Raw genomic sequence first — 19907 nt, 5'->3', positions numbered from 1 at the left:
TCCAAACAGTAGTGGGATGTGAATATGTGGACTGAAGACTACGTTGAAACCTTGCAAATCTCCTCTATGGAGGCTGATCTCATGTAGCCATGACATTACACTCAACAGTCAGCCCAGCCTGGGCATAAGCAAAGGAGATGCAGTCTTGCTATCTGAAAGTGTGCACTTGCCGGTGGCCACCCCCAACCTGTTGAGGTCAAAAGAAACGAAAAGCTGGGTGGACTGTCTACGGATTGTAGTCCACTCCAGATAGAAGGCTAAGGCTCAATCGCAGTCTAAAGTATGTAGTACACTTTCACCAGGATGGGCATGAGGTCTAGGGAAAAATGATGGAAGAACAATTGACTGGTTAATATGGAACTCCAACACTATCTTAGGAAGGAACTTAGGGTGTGTATGAAGGACTACTCTGCTGTGATTGAACTTAATGTATAGTGGGTGAGCTACTAGGGCTTGGAGCTCACCGACTCTGCAAGCTGAAGTGACCACCACCAGAAATAAAACCTTCTAGGTCAAAAACTTTAGAAGGCAGGTATTCAAAGGAGCTTTTATCAGCTGGGTGAGGACTATGTTGAGATCCCATGACACAACCAGAGGCTTGGTAGGGGGCTTTGTCAACAACAAACCTCGTCAAGAAGTGAACTAAGAGCTGCACAGAGATGGACTCACCCCCTACACGCTGATAAGTGCCAACTGAAGTAAGATGAAACCTTACAACGTTGATTTTCAAGCCAGACTCAGAAAGGTGCAGAAGGTATTCAAGCAATTTTTGTGTAGGACAAGAGAAAGGTTCTAAGACCTTGCCCTCACACCAGATGGTAAACCTTCTCCATTTAAAAGGGTAACACTTCTTAGTGGAATCCTTTCTGGAAGCGAGTAACATACAGAAAACACCCTCAGGCAATCCAAGGGATTCAAGTTCTCTGTTCTCAACATCCAAGCAGTGAGGGCCAGACATTGGAGGTTGGAGGGGATCCCTCACTCTGTGTGATGAGAGTCGGAAAAAAATCCAATCTCCACAGATCTTCTGAAGATAACTCCAGAAGAAGGAATCATATCTGCCGTGGCCAATAGGGAGCGATCAGAATCATGGTGCCCTGGTCTTGTCTGAGTTTCAGCAAGGTCTTCTCTATGAGAGGTATGGTAGGAAACACAGGAGGAAGGCATCCGACACTAGTCTGCTGTGTGACCTGAGCCTGGAGCAGAACCGAGGTGAGTGGCAAAAAGATCCACCAAGGGAGTGCCCCACTCTCAGAAGATCTTCCTGACTACACCCATGTTGAGAGACCACTTGTGCAGTTGCAATATCCTGCTCAGTCTGTCTGCCAGGCAGTTGTTTTTGCCGGGAAGGTAAACGGTACGGAGGCTCATCCTGTGAAGGACAGCCCATTGCCACATATCCACCACTTCCTGAAACAAGGGATAGGAGCCTGTACCCCCCTGCTTGTTGACATAAAACATTGCAACCTGGTTGTCCATCTGAATTTGGATAATTTGGTTTTGGAGTTTTATCTCTGAAAGCCTTTAGAGCGGTCCAAATGGAGATTGATTTGAAGATGAGCCTCCTGAGCGGACCACCGACCATGAGTGTGAAGCCCATCCACATGAGCTCCCCAACTCAGTTTGGATGCATCTGTTGTCAACACCTTTTGATGAGGTGGAATTTGGAACGGGAGTCCCAGGGTCAAACTGGACCAGAATATCCACCAGAGAAGGGCGTGAGCCAACACAAGTGAGATGTGAATGACATCCGTTAGGTTCCCTGTGGCTTGAGTCCACTGGGAAGCTAAGGTCTGCTGGGCTGCTCTCATTTGGAGCCATGCCATGGGAGTGACATGTACTGTGGAAGCCATCAGCCTCAACAGTTGCCGAGAACAGCAAGCGCTACCAAGGTATCCGTTCTCACTAGAGGAAGGAAGGCTCAAGAATGTGCTGTGTTTGTGCTCCAATTGTCAGACTGGATGAAGATGGAACTTGGGGATAATTTACAACAAACCTCAGTAGCTCTAGCACCTGAATAGTCATCCGCTCTGACTTGTTTGCCCCCTCCTGAATTTATTTATTTATTTATTACATTTGTATCCCACATTTTCCCACCTATTTGCAGGCTCAATGTGGCTTACGGCTCAATGTGGGTTACATAGTACCGTAGAGGCATTCACCAGGTCCGGTAAAGAACAAATACAAGGTTATGTTGTGGTCGAATAAGGTTCATGTGTTTCAGGCATATTGGGATAAAGGGGAGGAAAGGTAATGTAATGACTTTACGAGCTTTGGTTTTGTTGTGTTGCAGAGTGTAGGCACTTATGTTGGGTCGGTAAGGTATGCCTTTTTGAACAGGTTGGTTTTTAATGATTTCCTAAAGTTTAGATGGTCGTAGATTGTTTTCTCCGCTTTTGGCAATGCGTTCCATAGTTGTGTGCTTATGAAGGAGAAGCTGGATGCATAGGTTGATTTGTATTTGAGTCCTTTGCAATTTGGGTAGTGGAGGTTTAGATATGTTCATGATGATCTGATTGTGTTTCTAGTTGGTAGATCTATGAGGTCTGTCATGTATCCTGGGACTTTGCTGTAGATAATTTTGTGGACCAGGGTGCAGATTTTGAACGTGATACGTTCTTTGATTGGGAGCCAATGCAGTTTTTCTCAGAGGAATTGGCATTTTTGAATCGTGTTTTACCAAATATCAGCCTGGCTGCTGTGTTTTGAGCGGTCTGGAGTTGTGTTCTTGACCAGCCAAACATCCAGGTAAGGAAACACACACACTCCCAGTCTGCGTAGATACACTGCAACTACTACCAGGGCACTTGGTGAAAACTCTAGAGGCAGATACTAGGCCAAATGGCAGAACGAGATACTGGAAGTGGAGTTTCTGTACTCGAAATCTGAGATACCTCCTGTGAATGGGAAGTATCGGTATGTGGGTATAAAGTCCAGAGAGCATAGTCAATCATTTTCCTGAATGAGTGGGAGTAGGGTGCCGAGGAAAATCATCCTGAACTTTGCATTTATCAAAAATATGTTCAGGGCCCTTAAGTCTAGAATGGGCCAGAATCCCCCTGTTTTCTTGGTCATAAGGAAGTACCTGGAATAGAACCCCCACCTTTCTTCCCCTGGTGGCACAGGTTAGACCGCTCAGGCATGCAGAAGGGTGGAAATATCCTCTACAAGTACTTGCTTGTGCTAAGAGTTGATGCAAGATGCTCTTGGTGGGCAATTTGGAGGTTGTTGACCCCTATTCAGGGAATACACATGATGGACTATTTGAAGATTGAAGAACCCACTGGTTGGAGGTTATAAGGGGCCATCTGTGTTGGTAAAAAGTTAGCCTTCCTCCGACTGGTACACGGTCCAGAATGGATACTCTTTGGATGGCTCTGCTGGAGCCAGTCAAAAGCCCGTGCCCTGCTTTGACTGGGAAGTCAGCCGGGTCGTCTGAGGGCGGGGCTGGCGAGGCCTGGAACGCTGGCCCTGAGTGGACCTGGCTGAGGTCTGGTATCTACACTTTTGAGGACCTGCGTCTCTGCCCAGTCAAAAATCTTCTTGTGGAACTAGTTACAGATGGAGGTTGCCAAGAGAGAGTATGGATCGTGTCCTTATGTTTCTCTCCAAATAAGTTATCCCTTTGGCACAGCACATCCACTAACCACTCTTGAGCAATTTGTTCCAGGTCAGAAACACGCAGCCATGAGAGTCTTTGCATCCCTATCCCCATACCAGAAAGTCTGGACGCAACATCAAAGATGTCAAAAGCACCCGGCCAAATAATGCCTACACTCCATCTGCTTATCGGCCAACTGGTGAAGCTCGGCGGCCTGCTCTGCAGGGATAGATCCGCCAGACTTAGTGTACTATTAACAAAAGGCTCATGTAGAGCTGGTGGGACTGAATGCATGCAACAAGCATTAAGGCCTGAAATGTTTTCCTCCCAAGTGAGTCCAAGGTTCTGTCATCTTGCTCCAGGGGCACTGAGGTATGAGTCCGAGAGCTCTTGGCTCATTTAAGAGTGGATTCGACTACCAAAGAGTGGTGAGGCAGCTGGGCTCTCTCAAATCTGGGAGCCTTCTGGATACGGCACTGTGTATCCACCTTTTTAGGTGTACCTGCACTGAGAGGGGAGATTCCCAATTCCTCATCAGTGCAGCCTTAAGGATAGGGTACAATGGCACGGTGACCCTTTCCTTAGGAGACTTATAGCCCTGAACAGACAACATCTCTACTCTAGGCTACTCCTCCCGTCTCCAAGTTAAAACGGGATGGCTGCAGCCATCTCCCGTACAAAATCAGGGAAAGAATGCGCCTCTGGAGGAGATTTCCATCTCTTTTGAGAAGGTGAGGGATCAGATTGTATTCCATATGACTCTTCCTCCGAGAAGTAATATGGCTCTGCATCTGATTCCCAAGAGCGGTCTCAGTCAGACTGCTCTTCCTCTTGAGGATCAGGAGACTGGGGGGGGGCTCATTTTCGAAAGAGAAAAATTTCTAAAAAGTGGCATAAAGCAGCATTTGGACGTTTTTCTCACAAAAACGTCCAAATCAGTATTTTCAAAACCTATTGTTCAGACTTTTCTATTCTTCTGCAGTGCATCCAAATCTCAAGGGGGCATGTTAAGGCGGGATTTGGGCATTTTTCAGCTATAATGGAACAAAACAAAATCAGCCAGGAATAAAACAAAGACGTTCTGAGCTAGATCTGTTTTTATAACGAAAAAGGGCCAAAAAGGTGCCCTAAATGACCAGATGACCACTGGAGGGAATCAGGGGTGATCCCCAATATCCCCCAGTGGTCACTGACCCCCTCTCACCCCCCAAAAATGTGAATAAAAATATGACTTACCAACCTCTATGATAGCCTCAGATGTTAAAGTCAGGTCTATTAGAGCAGCATGCAGGTCCCTGGAGTAGTATAGTGATCGGTGCAGTGCACAATGGCGGACCCAGGTCCCTATCTCCCTCTACCTGTCACACTTGTGGTGGAAACTGTAACCCCTCCCAAAGTCGCCAAAACTCTACTGTACCCACATATAGGTGCCCCCTTCACCCATAAGGGCTATTGTAGTAGGGTCTGGAAGGCTCAGGGGACAAGATAAGGGAGCAAAGGTGAGATGTGTACCTGGGAACACTTTTATGAAGTGCACAGGTGTGCCCTCTAGGGTGCCCCATTGTTCTCCTGGGATGTCCGGGGGACCAGTCTACTAAAAATGCTGGCTCCTCCTACATCCCAATGGCATGAATCTCTCTGTTTTGAATTTATTCGGGTTTTTTTTCTCTGAAAATGGACCAACACACAAAACATCCAAAGCACAAAAACTTGTTTGAAACGGTTTTTTCGGGGGGGGGGGGAAGACATTTTTCTTTTTTGAAATGACCTTCTTTCCTGTTTGGATTTTGGATGTTTTGTGCAAAATGTCCAAAATCAGACTTAAGACGTCATATTGAAAATGCCCCTCTGGGTCTGCACTGGCCTCGATCTAGTGGAATGGCATCCATGCTCTGAGGAGCATCAAGGGGGCAGCCATTCCTTTAGACTCCGGGGAAATATCCTCCCCCGACGTCAGCGGGGTACTGCCTGCTCAGGCCACGGCTCCGACAAAAGTCTACAAAATTCTGACTGGTGTAGAATGAGAAGCAGTAAATCAATTTTTTTACTCGTTCCAAAATTACAAAGACTAGGGGGCACTCAAGGAAGTTAAATGAAAATACTTTTAAAACAAATAGGAGGAAACTTTTTCCACTCAATTAATAGTTAAGCTCTGGAACTCACTGCTGGAGGATGTAGTAACAGCGGTTAGCGTACCTGGGTTTAAAAAAGGTTTGGACAAGTTTCTGGAGGAAAAGTCCATAGTCTGCTATTGAGACATGAGGAAGCAACTGCTTGCCCTGGGATTGTTAGCATAGAATGTTGCCACGATTTAGTACTCGACCTGGCTTGGCCACTGTTGAAAACAGGATACTGGGCTAGATGGACCATTGGTCTGACCCCGAAAGGCTACTGTTACATTCTTATGTTCTGGGCATCGGCATCGATGGAGGATCGGAGAGGGCCTGGGACTGTTTAACTGAGGGTGCAAGCAACCCAAATGCCAAAGCAGAAGCTCCCTGCAGCAACTGTGCCAGCTCCTCTCTGAACATTCTCTGGAACCGCTCATTGAGGGCAGGCATCGGCAAAGGTATGGGAGCTGGGATGGAGGCGGCCTGCAAAGTCATTGGTGCCAAACCAGTGGCAGGGACCTGGTCACTCGATAACTGGCACACAGGCACCTCTTCCAAGGAGGAGGAATGCTCCTCTTGATGCCGGTGCTTCTCTATTGGAGAGTCCAAAGCCCAGGTTTTCCTAGTACCTTGCATTGAGGAGGACCAATGCTTATGTTTCTTGGGCTTCTCTCGATGCATAGAGTCTTGATCCCCCAGTGCCAAAGAGGATGCCGCCAAATCGGAGCATCTCCCCAGTGTCAGGTCCGATACTGACCGGCCCTGGGGTCTGCTAACAGCATGCAGTGTCGAGGCAGATTGAGACCCACTCGATGCTGGCACTCCCAGTGTTTACCAGTGTCAAAGCAGCCATGGAAGTCAATACCGCTGATGCCGAAGATGATGGTCCAGCCTTCAAAGAGCCAGAAAAGTTGCTCCTGTTGAGACAGTCACATACTCTGTATTCTAGCCTGCATATTAAGACAAAGATCACAAAGAGAGGGGTCATGATGTGGCCCAAAGCACTGAATGCACCACTGTGAGGGTCTGTAAGTGAAATAACGCAGCAACATTTGGCACACCGCTTGAAGCCACTGGGGGTCTTCTTGGGCATTGAAAAAATAATCGCAGCTAAATTAAACCACAATTTTGAACAAAAAAGGGGTTTGCGTTCAAATTGAGATCAGGTTTGAGGCCAAACAAACACAGCCAATCCACGTAAAATAAAGGAAACAAAAAGATGCCAAAAGAACCTAAGAGAACTACAAGGGAAAAGAAAATAAATAAAAACAAAAAGAAAAAATTACCTGCATGGGAGGGCACTCGCGAAAAACAGTAATACAGCGTGAGGAGAGGACCACACAAACGCGTCCTCTCAGCTCCGCTCCATGGAAAAAAAAAAAAAAAAAAAAGAGAGAGAGACTGAGGGACCTGCGCTCGACCATCGGGCAGGAAGGCACCAACGTTTCCGCAGTGGGACACTGCTAGAACTTTCTCTATTGCATCAACGTCCACACTGTGGCTCTGTCAGATGATGTCACCCACATGGAGGAATAATGTGGCCTGCTTGTCCTTGGAGAATATTTGTGTTTCTTACGCTGCCCCAGCCTCCAAATCATTACAAATATTAACCATGCACTGTGCTTTATTTAAAGGCAGAAAATTCCTGAAGGCTGTATGACAAGCACGAATTATATACTTTTGAGTTAGTTAAGTTTTACTTGGATGTGCATTAAGGCAAGTATTTAATAGGATTTATTTTCTGTCTTTGTAAGGAAATCCTTCCAAGGCAGTGCGCAACAAGTATAACCTGAACATAGGCAATATACAATTACAACAGTAAAATATTTATATAACAGTACGTAGACAGCATATAGAACACTGATATAAAGTCAGAAGCACGCTACTTGCAATGTAAGCACAAAACACATTAAAACACCTTAACAGTAAAGGGAACAAGCAGAGGTGGAACATATAGACAGATAAGGTAAAGTAACAGGAGTTAGATGGAAGGGTGACTAATGACATAAAATTGCACGTGCAGTCAGAAAAGGTGAATGTAACTGTTCTCAGCTTGAGTATGCAAGTTCTGCTGCAGTACGTGTAGCTGAGTCATCTTTGTGCGTGTCTGCCTAGTTAGTTGCTTCTTCCATTGAAGGCTTGGGGAAAAAAGGCAGGCTTTCACCTGCTTCCTGAAGCAGAGGGAGCTTTGTATTAAGAAAAGACACTCTAAAAGAGTTGGGGTATGTTTCTAAGATGCCTTGCTAGTGGGTGTCTCATCATGCGATTTCTCTTAAAGAGGGTACGGTTAGGGATGTTCCCCCGGAGGACTTTGAGACCTTCGAGGTGCATTGGGTGAGATCCTGTTCAAGTACTCCAGCCCATTTCTTTTAAGGGCCTTGAAAATCAGAGATAGCATTTTAATTTTAGCTCTGTAGTGTGCTGGTAACCAGTAGCCACTTACAACCTTCTACCAGTGGTAGAAGCTGCACCATTCTGAATCAAGTACATTAGCACAAAGTTTGGAATTTGTTGCCTGATGAATTGAGATCAATGTCCAATCTTATGTCCTTTCACAAGCAGGTTAAAGCTTTTTATTTTCTCAAGGCAAACAGAACAGTGGAGGTGATAAAACTGCACAAAAAAGGTGCTTGATAATAGTGTGATTTTCGTTGACTCGAAGCCCCCCCCCACAAAAAAAAAAAAAAAAAACACAAGCATGTGCATTCTTAAATATTTTTGGCACTGGGGGCGTGTTTGGGACCAGACAGTAAGTGTACCCAGCACTAATTGGCTACTGCAGCTGCATTGCTGCGTTAACCAATTAGAACGTAGTTAGCATGGGAGCCCTTACCGCCTAGTAAACAGGTATCAGTAAGGGCTCCTGCGCTACTGGCCATGCACTAATTGGGAAATTAGTGGGTAGCCATTAATTTTTTTATTTTTTTATTTAATCTTTATTAATTTCTTCACATTTACAAGACAAACTTATAAATTGCAACACAGCATGGATTACATAGATCGAATTTTGAGTTATATAATTGAAAATTGTCTTAATTATTGGTATATAGTCTATGCATTCTAAACAAAGAAAACTTTTTTTTTTTTAAAGAAACCAAAAAATGCTTCCTTAGACCACCACTATTTGTAAGGGGGTGGAGAAAGTACATGAGGAGATCAAATCAGGTATTTCAAAAAAATAATGAGAAAAAAAAGGCATATGGCCTGGCCCTAAACCCAGAATTACTCTTCCATACCTTAATTACTTTACACCAACTATCTGGACAGCTTTTTACTTTCTATAAACATTTTAAGCTGTTGTGGCTCATAAAAAACATATTTATTTTCCAAATATTTTATACAACATTTACAAGGATATGCCAACAGAAAATTAGCTCCCATAGATTTGACTTCTTCTTTATAAGCAAGGAAAGTTTTCTACGGTCCTGTGTAATTCTTGCCACATCCGGAAAAATCCATATCTTTTGACCACAAAATAATTTTTGAGAATTTTTAAAATAAATTTTCAACAACGCATTTAAATCTTGCTCAAAGACGAAAGATATCAAAAGGGTCCTTCGATTTAAGACTTCCGATATGGATTCCTCCAACAGAGCCGAGATAGCCTGAAGGTTCAATTCTGGAGTTTGAATATTCTCTATTGGATTCACCTTGGATTGTTTAATTTCAGGAAGGTAATATATTTTATTAATCGGTGGTATAGCTGATTGCGGATATGCCAAGACTTCAGACAGGTATTTTTTAAAGAAATCCATCGGTGAAGTTTCAATAGCAATAGGAAAATTTAATATCCTCAAATTTAAACGTCTATTATAGTTCTCTATTTGTTCCAACTTTGAAGCCATCTTTATTTTATCAACTATCAGTGCTTCTGTAACCTTTTTAAGAGAAGTAATTTCTGTTTCGGCCGTACATTTTGGGCTAACGATTCTTGTTTAGCAGACTCAAGAGCTTGGGTCAAAAGTTCTATTTTGTTAACCATTGACGCTGTATCTTGAGCTGTTTTAGTAACAGTTTTAGTTAAATTTTGAATAGCTGCCCAGATATTTTGCAAAGTTACCGCTTGGGGAGCAGCGAGCTCCAAGTTCATCTCCTCTGCTTCCTGGGGCACGGCACCGCCGTCTGAGGCCCTCCAGTCACCGACTTCCGATTCCATTGAGTCCTCATCGCCGGCCCGAAGATTTGCAGGGCAAAGCGGTGGATTAAGTTCCGGTGGGGACAAAGATGTTTCAGCCCCTAATGGAGACGCCGCTCCTCCGGTCGCTCCAATCGCAGGGTCCATCTACTACTACTACTATTTAGCATTTCTATAGAGCTACAAGGCGTACGCAGCGCTGCACAAACATAGAAGAAAGACAGTCCCTGCTCAAAGAGCTTACAATCTATTAGACAAAAAATAAATAAAGTAAGCAAATCAAATCAATTAATGTGAACGGGAAGGAAGAGAGGAGGGTAGGTGGAGGCGAGTGGTTACAAGTGGTTACGAGTCAAAAGCAATGTTAAAGAGGTGGGCTTTCAGTCTAGATTTAAAGATGGTCAAGGATGGGGCAAGACGTAGGGGCTCAGGAAGTCTATTCCAGGCGTAGGGTGCAGCGAGACAGAAGGCACGAAGTCTGGAGTTGGCAGTAGTGAAGGGAACAGGTAAGAAGGATTTATCCATGGAGCGGAGTGCACGGGAAGGGGTGTAGGGAAGGACGAGTGTGGAGAGATACTGGGGAGCAGCAGAGTGAGTACATTTATAGGTTAGTAGAAGAAGTTTGAACAGGATGCTAAAACGGATAGGGAGCCAGTGAAGGGTCTTGAGGAGAGGGGTAGTATGAGTAAAGCGACCCTGGCGGAAGATGAGACGGGCAGCAGAGTTTTGAACCGACTGGAGAGGGGAGAGGTGACTAAGTGGGAGGCCAGCAAGAAGCAGATTGCAGTAGTCTAAACGAGAGGTGACAAGGGTGTGGATGAGGATTTTGGTAGAGTGCTTGGAAAGAAAGGGGCGGATTTTACGGATGTTGTAAAGAAAAACGACAGGTCTTGGCAATCTGCTGGATATGAGCAGAGAAGGAGAGAGAAGAGTCAAAGATGATCCCAAGGTTTCGAGCTGAGGAGACAGGGAGAATGAGAGAGCCATCAACAGAAATAGAAAACGGGGGGAGCGGGTTCCAGCTGGGGTGCTCGAAAGAAATCGCAGGAGGGTTTGTTGAGTAGGGGTAGGAACAAGGGCTGGCCGCGGTAAGCCCTTTACCGTCCCCTTTCTCTTGGTATGCGGCATTAGGAAAAACTCTCGACGTAAAAATCTAGGAGAGCAGCAAACTCGACCCGCAACACCTCAAGCACGAGCCGCCATCGGGTAGCCATTAAACAAATAGAAAATGTGGCCATTTTACAGCCTGGCCACACAAATAACATAACAGGCCACTTTCTAGCGCAGTTTTGTAAAAGGGCTCCTTAACAGTGCCAGTGAACTGCTTCCTGGGGTCAGCTTCTCTCTAAGGCTCCCCTTCCACCTGCCGAAACACGACCCATGTCAATTCAGAAAAACCACAATAAAGGATTATCAAACACCTCTTATGTTTCATTTTGTCATCTCTAGTGTTCTGTTTGCCTTGTGTTGTGTTCTGTTTTTGGTTTGTTTGTTTTTTTCTTTTCATAAGCATTTTGTCTGTGGATCAAGATTTTTTTTAAAAAATTTAATGTTAAGGGTGATTGGGGTTTAAATACTGTATTACATCTATGTAATTTTAAAGTATTTTGCTTTTCTGTATAGTATTGGGTTGCTCTGTGTTTTGAATATATATGTTTAACCTGAAGTCCCTCAATCTCGTGACATAAAATGTTTTGACCAATTACACACACTGACTCAAGGTAAAGGATATGAGGTTTACTGGTAAAAACTCTTAGATTTTCTCCAGTCATAATAATCTGGGTGGGGGGGGGCGGGGAGGAAGAGGGAATTTGAATATGAAACATAAAATGAGAAGTAACTAGGCACAAGCTTACAATATTTCACTTCCACAGATCTGTGTTCTCAACTCCTATCTTATTTCCACATACTCAAGTCTAAGCAAATCAAAACATTTGCACATAATTTATCTCACAATGTAATAACAAAGAAAGCTTTATCAGCCATTTTATCTATCCAGTAACCAACAATATAAAAAACGCTATCTCCATTAGTCAACTAAGCAAACCCAAGAAATATGGGGCCTGATGTACTAGGGCCAATGCTGAGAACCAAAATGCAGGTAATAAGAGGCGATTAGCACCAGACTAGCGTCCGTATTAGTGAGCACAGAGTGCTCAGAGGCTCTAGCACAGGACAGGAGACAGCATGCACGCCAAAGATTAGCGCAAATAGCATGCTAATGTAGTCAAACAGATGTTAATGAGGTCATTTCCTATTCCCTCCCAATGCTCAGAGAACAGCGCACAAAACAAAGCTGCCTTATCGCTGAAAAAATAACCCCAGCATGGAGCAGGCGTTAGGAGTATTTCTCATGATGCTCTCTTTAAAATCTGCTGTTTTTTATATAATTTGGAAGCAGAAGGAAAACCCCTAAGCACTGGTAGTGAGAGACAAATGCATGGGAGTCAGAGCCACACACTGGCGCTTGCTTCCTGTGTTTAAATATAAGCCTTCCAAGCAAAAAAAAAATAAATTATTGAAACGCTTATATTTAAAGGTATAGAAAGAGATGTCCCGGATTGCCAGGCGCATGCGCACAGGAACTAAGCTTACTGCAAAACTCTTCTGTGCATTCGCCAAGCATGTTCCCACCACCCCTGCTTGCTTTTACAGCACACATATAATTTGAATACCATTTCCTTTTAGCACTGGCGAGCTAGGTTTCTATGCTGCTACAGTGGTATGGTTTCTGTGCTGCTGGCTTACCACGGGAATTCTGAGCATCGGTCCATATGATTTCTAACATTTTCAGCCTCTAGCACAAATGTTTGGTTTATCTGGCTTCCAGACAGACTGTGTGTGTGTGCAGAAGGAAATAAGAGATCTCCTAGAAATTAATGATTCTGCAATCTCTAACCATTCAGTATCAAGCTGAAAAAATGTTTAGATAAACATAATAAAACCATCAATGCCAAATTTGGCAAGGTTTTTCTTGAAATAAGAAGGAGCACATTACCTGATCAGTTGGAATTTTAGGCACATACACCTTCCACATCTGGGCTTCTCTAGAGATTGCCATTTCCAGAAGAAATGACAATCTCCGGCTCTCCAGGGGTCCTGAAAACTTCATGGCACCCCTCGGATACGCCTGCCTCCCTACTGTATACAGCTACCTGCAAAATCAAATACAAAAGAAAAATGTGAGAATCAGTACCACATGCAAAGACTGATAGAAACAGCTCTGACCTCCGATGATTCCATTACATGACATCATAGCAGCTAATATATTGGAAGTTTAAAGGGATCAAATTGCTTTAACTTTTGGTTTTGCTTTTTTCTCTCTTGCAGTCACTCATGTGAAGGCCCATTTTACATTGAATGAAGAGATCAGGATTCAGATGTCCAGGTCAGGATATGATCAGTTCCAGTGGTTATTTTAGAACGTAAATAACTGCAGAGTACAAGTGTATTTGCCAGTATGCATAGCCAGCGCAGCCATTTTAGAAATATACACGTGGATGCAATGAGTGGCAACAGCCCTGCACATCCGCTGAAGTGGTGCTGCTTTCACATGTGGCTGTTTCATTTTACAAATCTCTACATTTAAGTACCACCATCTAAGTAGTAAACCCACAATTTTAATTTGGCTTTCATTTTGGATGCAGAAATAAATACAGTACAGTCTCGATTATCCGACCATCAGTAAGTCAACCATCTGGCATTATCAGACAGACCCCAGTGACATCATGTTTATTTCTATTAAAAATCTTTGTTTTACAACACTTTTTAAAAATTGGGAACTCAATGCCTTTGTTTTTGCATTGCTTGAGGGTTTTTTTTCACATATCTGACAATGGGTCGGTCCTGTTTAGGTCGGATAACTGAAACTGTACTGTAATGGGCAACTGAAGAGATTGACTCCTTCAATCTCTTGTGTAAAGCCCTGGCCAAACAAGCACTATTTAAAAATCTGTGTGTGGCTCTAGGCAGGTGTAAAACCCAACAGGGATATTTTTCCCCACAGATGTGTATTCTCTTTGTGACATGGAGAACACGGATGATTTTACCCCAGCCAAACCACACCCTCACCACTCTTGAGATCTCTAGTAGATTTCCATGTTTAAATAGAAGCTTTCTGAAACCCTCAATTATAGGTGTATGCAGTCTGCATGTTTAAATATTGCTATATACACATGGAAATGCTTCTAAAATAAAGGCCACAGTTTAATATTCAGTAAGAGAGGATGAGGACTAGAATCCATAACAAAATAACTGTGTACAACTAGAACAGTTTATCTAATTATACAAAGAGGCATATTTTCAAAGCACTTAGTCTTACAAAGTTCCATAGTAACCTATGGGACTTTGCTTTGAAAATGAGCCCCAAAGTGTTGCACCACAGGCCAACCCCAGGGCACAGGCCGTAGCACCGTATACGGCTGTACAACAATGAATCCACATTTGAACCTGCTGGCACACAGAAACAGTGGGGCCTGGACATATCACAGAAGCTATGTGTTCAAGCCAGGGGAAAGGAGGAGAAAGAAGATTGCCACTGTTAAGATAACCCCAGATGACCAAATGGCAGAAGAGAAAATAGTCTACCAGGAGAAAACCCTGCAATGTGGAGGATTGGCCAGAGGTCCCAAATGATCTGAACTCGCTATATAGGATACCAGGAGGGGCATTTTTGATATGACAACATAACCATTTTTCAAAATCACAAAAACCTCTATTTTCTTTTTTAATACCGTTTGTAATAAGGTTTTGAACTCTGTGCATTTATTTTTTTCAGACCATTTTTGGAAAAAAAAACCTACACGTGAAAACCATAGAAAATCAAGCCATTGCAATGTACGAGAGACCAGCATTTTTAGCAGACTGGCTCCCTGGTCATCCCAGGAGAGCAATGGGGCACTCTAGGGGGCACTGCTATGGTCTTCATATAAATGCATCCAGGTACACATCTCAACACTGCTCCCTTATCTTGTCTGCTGAATCCTCTAAAATCAACCTGTACACCACTATAGTAGCCCTTATGGGTGAAGAGGAGCACCTTATGTCGGTGGGTACAGTGGGTTTCTGGTTTACTCCCCCGGTGGTCACTGACCCCCTCCCACCCCCAAGAAATGTCAAAAATAGTACTCCCCAGACTCAGATGTTATACCCAGGTCCATTAGAGCAGCATGTCCCCGGAGTAGTGTAGTAGTGGGTGCAGTGCACTGTAGACAGGTGGATCTAAGCCCATACCTTCTCCTACCTGATACACTTGTGGTGGAAGCTGTGAGCCCTCCAAAACTCACCAGAAACCAACATATAGGTGCCCTCTTCACCCATAAGGGCTATTGTATAGTCGGGGGTAGTGGGCTTTGGGTGGGTTTTGGAGGGCTCAGCAGACAAGGGAGCAAGGATGAGATGTATACCTGGGAGCATTTATATGAAGTCCACGGCAGTGCCCCCTAGGGTGCCCCACTGCTCTCCTGGGATGTCTGGGGAACCAGTCTGCTAAAAATGTTGGCGCCTCCTACATCCTAATGGCTTGATTTTATGCGTTTTTAACTTGTGCAGTTTCTTTTTTTTTTTTTTAATGGCCTAGAAAGAAACACACAAAGCACAAGACCTTATTTGAAACGGTATTAAAATAAAAAGAGAGAGAGAGATAGATGTTTTTGTTTTTTCGAAAACAGGTACATTTTCTATTCAGATTTAGTATGTTTAGCACAAAACGTCCAAAGTCCGACTTAGACAAAAATGCCCCACCATGTAACTTTGTAAGTTTAAGTGCTTTGAAAATGAGCCCCTATGTAAGACAGCCTGCTAACAATATATTATTAAAATAAAAAAACAGTGGGTCTATCAAATAAAGATTTTTCTAGTCACCAAATGAAAACAGCCTTCTTGAAAAAGGTTCATGCTATTTTTCACATAAGAAAATGTACAGACACAAAAATATCCCATCGTAACATCAGCAGCATGGTCCAATGCACCAGGCACAGAAAAATAGTGCACTCAAAGAAACAGGAGGTGTGTCTTGGAGTTTTACCATTTCTTATAACTAGTATAACTAAACTATCCAGTTCTATGCTGAACAAACAGATAAACAAAAAGTCTGGTGTGAAATACAGAGAAAAAGTGAGATCCAAATGACCTTTTCCAGAAAAGTGAAAGCACAGTTTTAAGCTTTTGAAAAGAAAGTTTTGGCCTGCACCTCTGCAGAATTAGCTAACCTTGCTCTAACAGTGTTATAGAGAGAGAAGAGGTGAATAGCCCTCATCACAACTGTGAAACACCAAGAGAGGTGACCAGAAACATTTTGCAAAATGTTCAAATACTGAGAAAGGGGCTAATAATCACAGCTTGACAAGTAGAAATAAAACCTATCTTAGGATAAACATCCGAAAATGCAAACTTCAGGGACCAATAACGTCCCCATTACATCACCATCTCTGAACTCCCCAAACCCTGTAGCATTAAACCATTTGTTAGCCTAGTACACTACCCACTAAACAGCAATCAACCAATGAAAATGCTCAGTGGTCAGACACTCCCCTGCCTGTATTTTTGGCACAACAAGGCAGCCTGTGACCACAGTGGAGAGACAACAGTTGGAAGGGGAATGCCATCACCAAGGCCACTTTTTCAGATAAGAAAATGTGATAAATCGCCCTCAAATAGACAGTTTGCCTATATGTTACTTTAAACAGTGATAGCAGCTCCAAATGCCACCTTGAAAACCAGAGTTCTGTGGGATTGCTCTTATGCACTACAAGACACTGGGCCAGATGTAACTGAAAGGTTTTTCTCATTTTGTGTTGAGGGTATGGGGAATCATTCAATACACCACTACCCCCCACCAAAAACAAAAAATAATCTCTGTAATAGCCCAGTGTCACATCCCCATCTCATTACTTTACGAATTTTATCGAATGGTTTATCCCAGCAGACACTGAAAGACATAAACAAAGACAGGAAGACTCCAGCCCTGGAAATAAAAAGTAGGACAGTGCTGGGGGGGATCGCATCTGCCTATTATTACATTATTTCGACCTTTTATCCATTGAACTATCAAATAATAAACAAGGATGGAAAGGAGCAGAAGACGAAATAACAACACCAACAGCAAACCTCCCCACTTCCTCACCTCCCCTGCAAAGCTGGAAGATTCACAGTTGCATCGCGCGAGCATCCGGTCCATTAAAATAAACATAAAATAAACGTTTCTGCAAAATAATAATAATCTTCAATTTTGTTCTTCCCTGCAGGAGCCGGTGGGATTCATGTTCTCGGTGGGTGATGGGGTCGGCGGGAAAGGGCCACTGAAATTAAAATATTGTATGAGGTGGAGAAGATAATTTATGGAAAAAAAGGGATAATAATGAAAAAAATAAAAAGCCGCTGGCGGGGGGGAGCAGGGCAGGAGCTGCGCAGGGACCAGCAGCCGAGGGGGAGGGGCGGGGCGGCGAAGAACGAGACCCGGCCGCCCGCGGAAGTATACACATTAAAAATGAATCTCGGTCGCACTCGTAGTTATAGTTTTATCACTCAGCGCCTGGCACCGCTAATCCCTCAGTTTCCGGAAACCTGACTGTTGGGTTATTTGATGCATATATATAAAGAAAGAATGAGTTGAGTGTGAGTGAGAGGTATGCTTTCTAAAGAGTAATAACTTGCACTTGTGGCACTTGTTTTCCCTTTTTTCTTGCTTTGCACAAAAGGTCTAGCGGAAGGACAAAATATGTTACGTCACGATGACGGAACGGAAAGCCCTGTACGGTTCCAATCCCCTCGCGCGCCCCTATCAGTCCTCTTGAGGGCTGTCCAAGCGCATGCCTGGATGATCAGTGGCCGATGTAGTGGCAGGTGCTCTGATTTAAAATTAAAGTCGGGGGTATAACCAGAGACTAGGTTACATCATATCAGCCAATCCAACTTCTTGGTTGGCAGCAGTTCCTTCGGCTTTCCTTGTCTTTTGCAAGCAGCAATATCCAAGGTTTGTGTTGCGCGTGCGCGTGAATATTGACCGGCTGTGAGTGTGTCATGAGCTGAATGAATGCACAGATCACAAAGGTGCAAACATTGCCCCCCCCCCCCCGAGTGAGAAATCTTTCGTAGAACGATAGCCTGCATTCATTTGGATATCTTGCCTGTATATATGATACACTAGGAGCTGTGAAAGGAAATTCTAATATATGATCTATTGTAAGTATTAAAAATATTAGCAGTCAGGAGGACCCACAAAATATTCGGGCGATGAGGAAAACGGAGATATGTAAAAACAAATCTTAATTAGTTTAATGAAATGAAAAAAAGAGTGTATACCAACCAGGGGCGTAGCCAGAAAACTGATTTTGGGTGGGCCTAGGCAAGAAGTGGGTGGGCACCAAGTGTTCTCCTCCCCCCCCCCCCCCCCCCACCACCATGGTTGCCAGATGGACAGTTTTCCTGCCCAATTGGGCGGTTATCCGCGACCTGCTGCAGGAAATTTCTGAACGCTGCGGGTTGCGGCTTTTTGGGCTTTTTTTTTTTTGCGGGCGTTTTTTTTTCCTCCGCCAGCTGCGGTTTTTCGTGCTGCGGGGGGGCGTGGTTAGTGACATCAGATGGGTGGTTAGTGATGTTGGGAGAGTGGTTAGTGACATCAGGGGCGGGGCTGGTGATGGCAGGGGTGGAGCTGATGATGCCAGGGGCGGGGTTGATGACAGGGGTGGAGCTGATGATGGCAGGGGTGGGGTTGTGAACTATTTGGGTGGGTTTGGGGACTGGGTAAATCGGCAGCGCTGATCACCAAAATAATATCTCAACTGACGGGAAAACGCTTCTTTCCACCTTGGCAGTCTGCAGCAGGCATGTGCTGAAAACTGAACATGCTCAGGTGCTGGTATCGTGGAGAGTAGCACTTTTGTTACCATCAGGGGGAAGTCTTCAGCTGGCAGAGCTTGGGATCCTCACCAGCTACCACTAAATGTGTGCTACTGTTAGGTGGGCCTGAGCCCTAAATGGGTGGGCCCTGGCTCACCCAGGCCCACTTGTGGCTATGCCACTGATACCAATTACTTTTTATGAGATCCCGCGCTGTCCATCCTTTACGCTTTTCCAACTGCTGGGCTGTACAATCTCTTCCTCCTCTAGGATCCTCTCAAGGAGGTTAGATTGAGAACAGGAGACAGTACGAGCCATCAGAATTGCCAGATGGTGAAAATTTTCTAGCCCAGACGTAGCCCAACAGTTTTGACAGAAAAATAGCTATGTGAGAAGGGGGATATGAGGGAAAGGGGAGGGAGGTGATGTCTTCCATTCAAGATACTGTTGTACAGGTTTATGACCTGGCTAAACATACACACAAATAAACCATCTAACAAGTTGTAACAAACAATGTGCACCGAAAACTTCAATGATATGATATTTTCAAACAATCTTCATTTTTCATTTTCATAATAAGTACACTTAGCTTCAGGGCCAGTCTTAGCAATTGTGGGGCCCTGTGCAGCAGTGGTGTAGCTACATGGGGGCCTGGGCCCCCAGTTTGACTAATGGGGGTCCCCAACCCCGCCAGCTAAAGCATTTGTCCCGCGCTGGTCTCACATTGCCTGGCACCCTGTCCTGTTTTCATTCGCTGTGCACGCTTGTTAAACAAGAGTGCATAGCGACTGAAAGGACAGGGCACCAGGCAGTGAGACCAGCTTGGGACAAAAGCTTTAGCTAGGGGGGTTGGGGACCCCTGCCAGCCAAGGTACCTTTGCAGTGGCGGCGGGGGGGGGGGAGTGGCGTCATGGGGTGGAAGCGGCAGCAGGAGGGCGGTGGCGGGGAGGCGGTAGCAGCCGCAGGGGAGCAGAGGTGGCAGCAGGAGGGCGGCGGCGGGGAGGCAGGTCAAAATGTGCCCCCCCTGCCTTGGTAAGCCTGGTGTTATAAAGATGATGGAATATATTGAAATTAAATGGAAGTAAAATTAAACTCTGCTTTCATTGGGGCACATGGAATCACATCTTCACCTCATCTCTTTTGTAGAAGTTTATATTTTAGATACACAAATGGATTATTCTGTTTTGAGCATGTTTCAGGGACAAGTGGTTTTATAAGGTCA

The 19907-nt window shown here is 44.4% G+C and overlaps 1 protein-coding gene across 1 annotated transcript in view; it reads right to left on the bottom strand.

Moving 5' to 3' along the window:
* Nucleotides 1-17301, bottom strand: part of CCNI (cyclin I) — a 60881-nt gene extending 43580 nt beyond the window's left edge. Inside the window, exons 1-2 of the mRNA XM_030190576.1 lie at nucleotides 16971-17301; nucleotides 12846-13002 (exon numbers count right to left, since the gene is read on the bottom strand). Coding sequence (XP_030046436.1) covers nucleotides 12846-12959 — 114 coding nt within the window. The 5' untranslated portion in view covers nucleotides 12960-13002; nucleotides 16971-17301. The remainder of the gene's footprint in view (nucleotides 1-12845; nucleotides 13003-16970) is intronic.
* Nucleotides 17302-19907: the final 2606 nt, after the last annotated feature.

This window comes from Microcaecilia unicolor, chromosome 2 (assembly GCF_901765095.1).
Source record: "Microcaecilia unicolor chromosome 2, aMicUni1.1, whole genome shotgun sequence".
NCBI classification, from domain to species: Eukaryota; Metazoa; Chordata; class Amphibia; order Gymnophiona; family Siphonopidae; genus Microcaecilia; species Microcaecilia unicolor.
The sequence above is the reverse complement of the archived record's forward strand: the minus strand, read 5'-3'. Positions and strand labels throughout refer to the sequence as shown.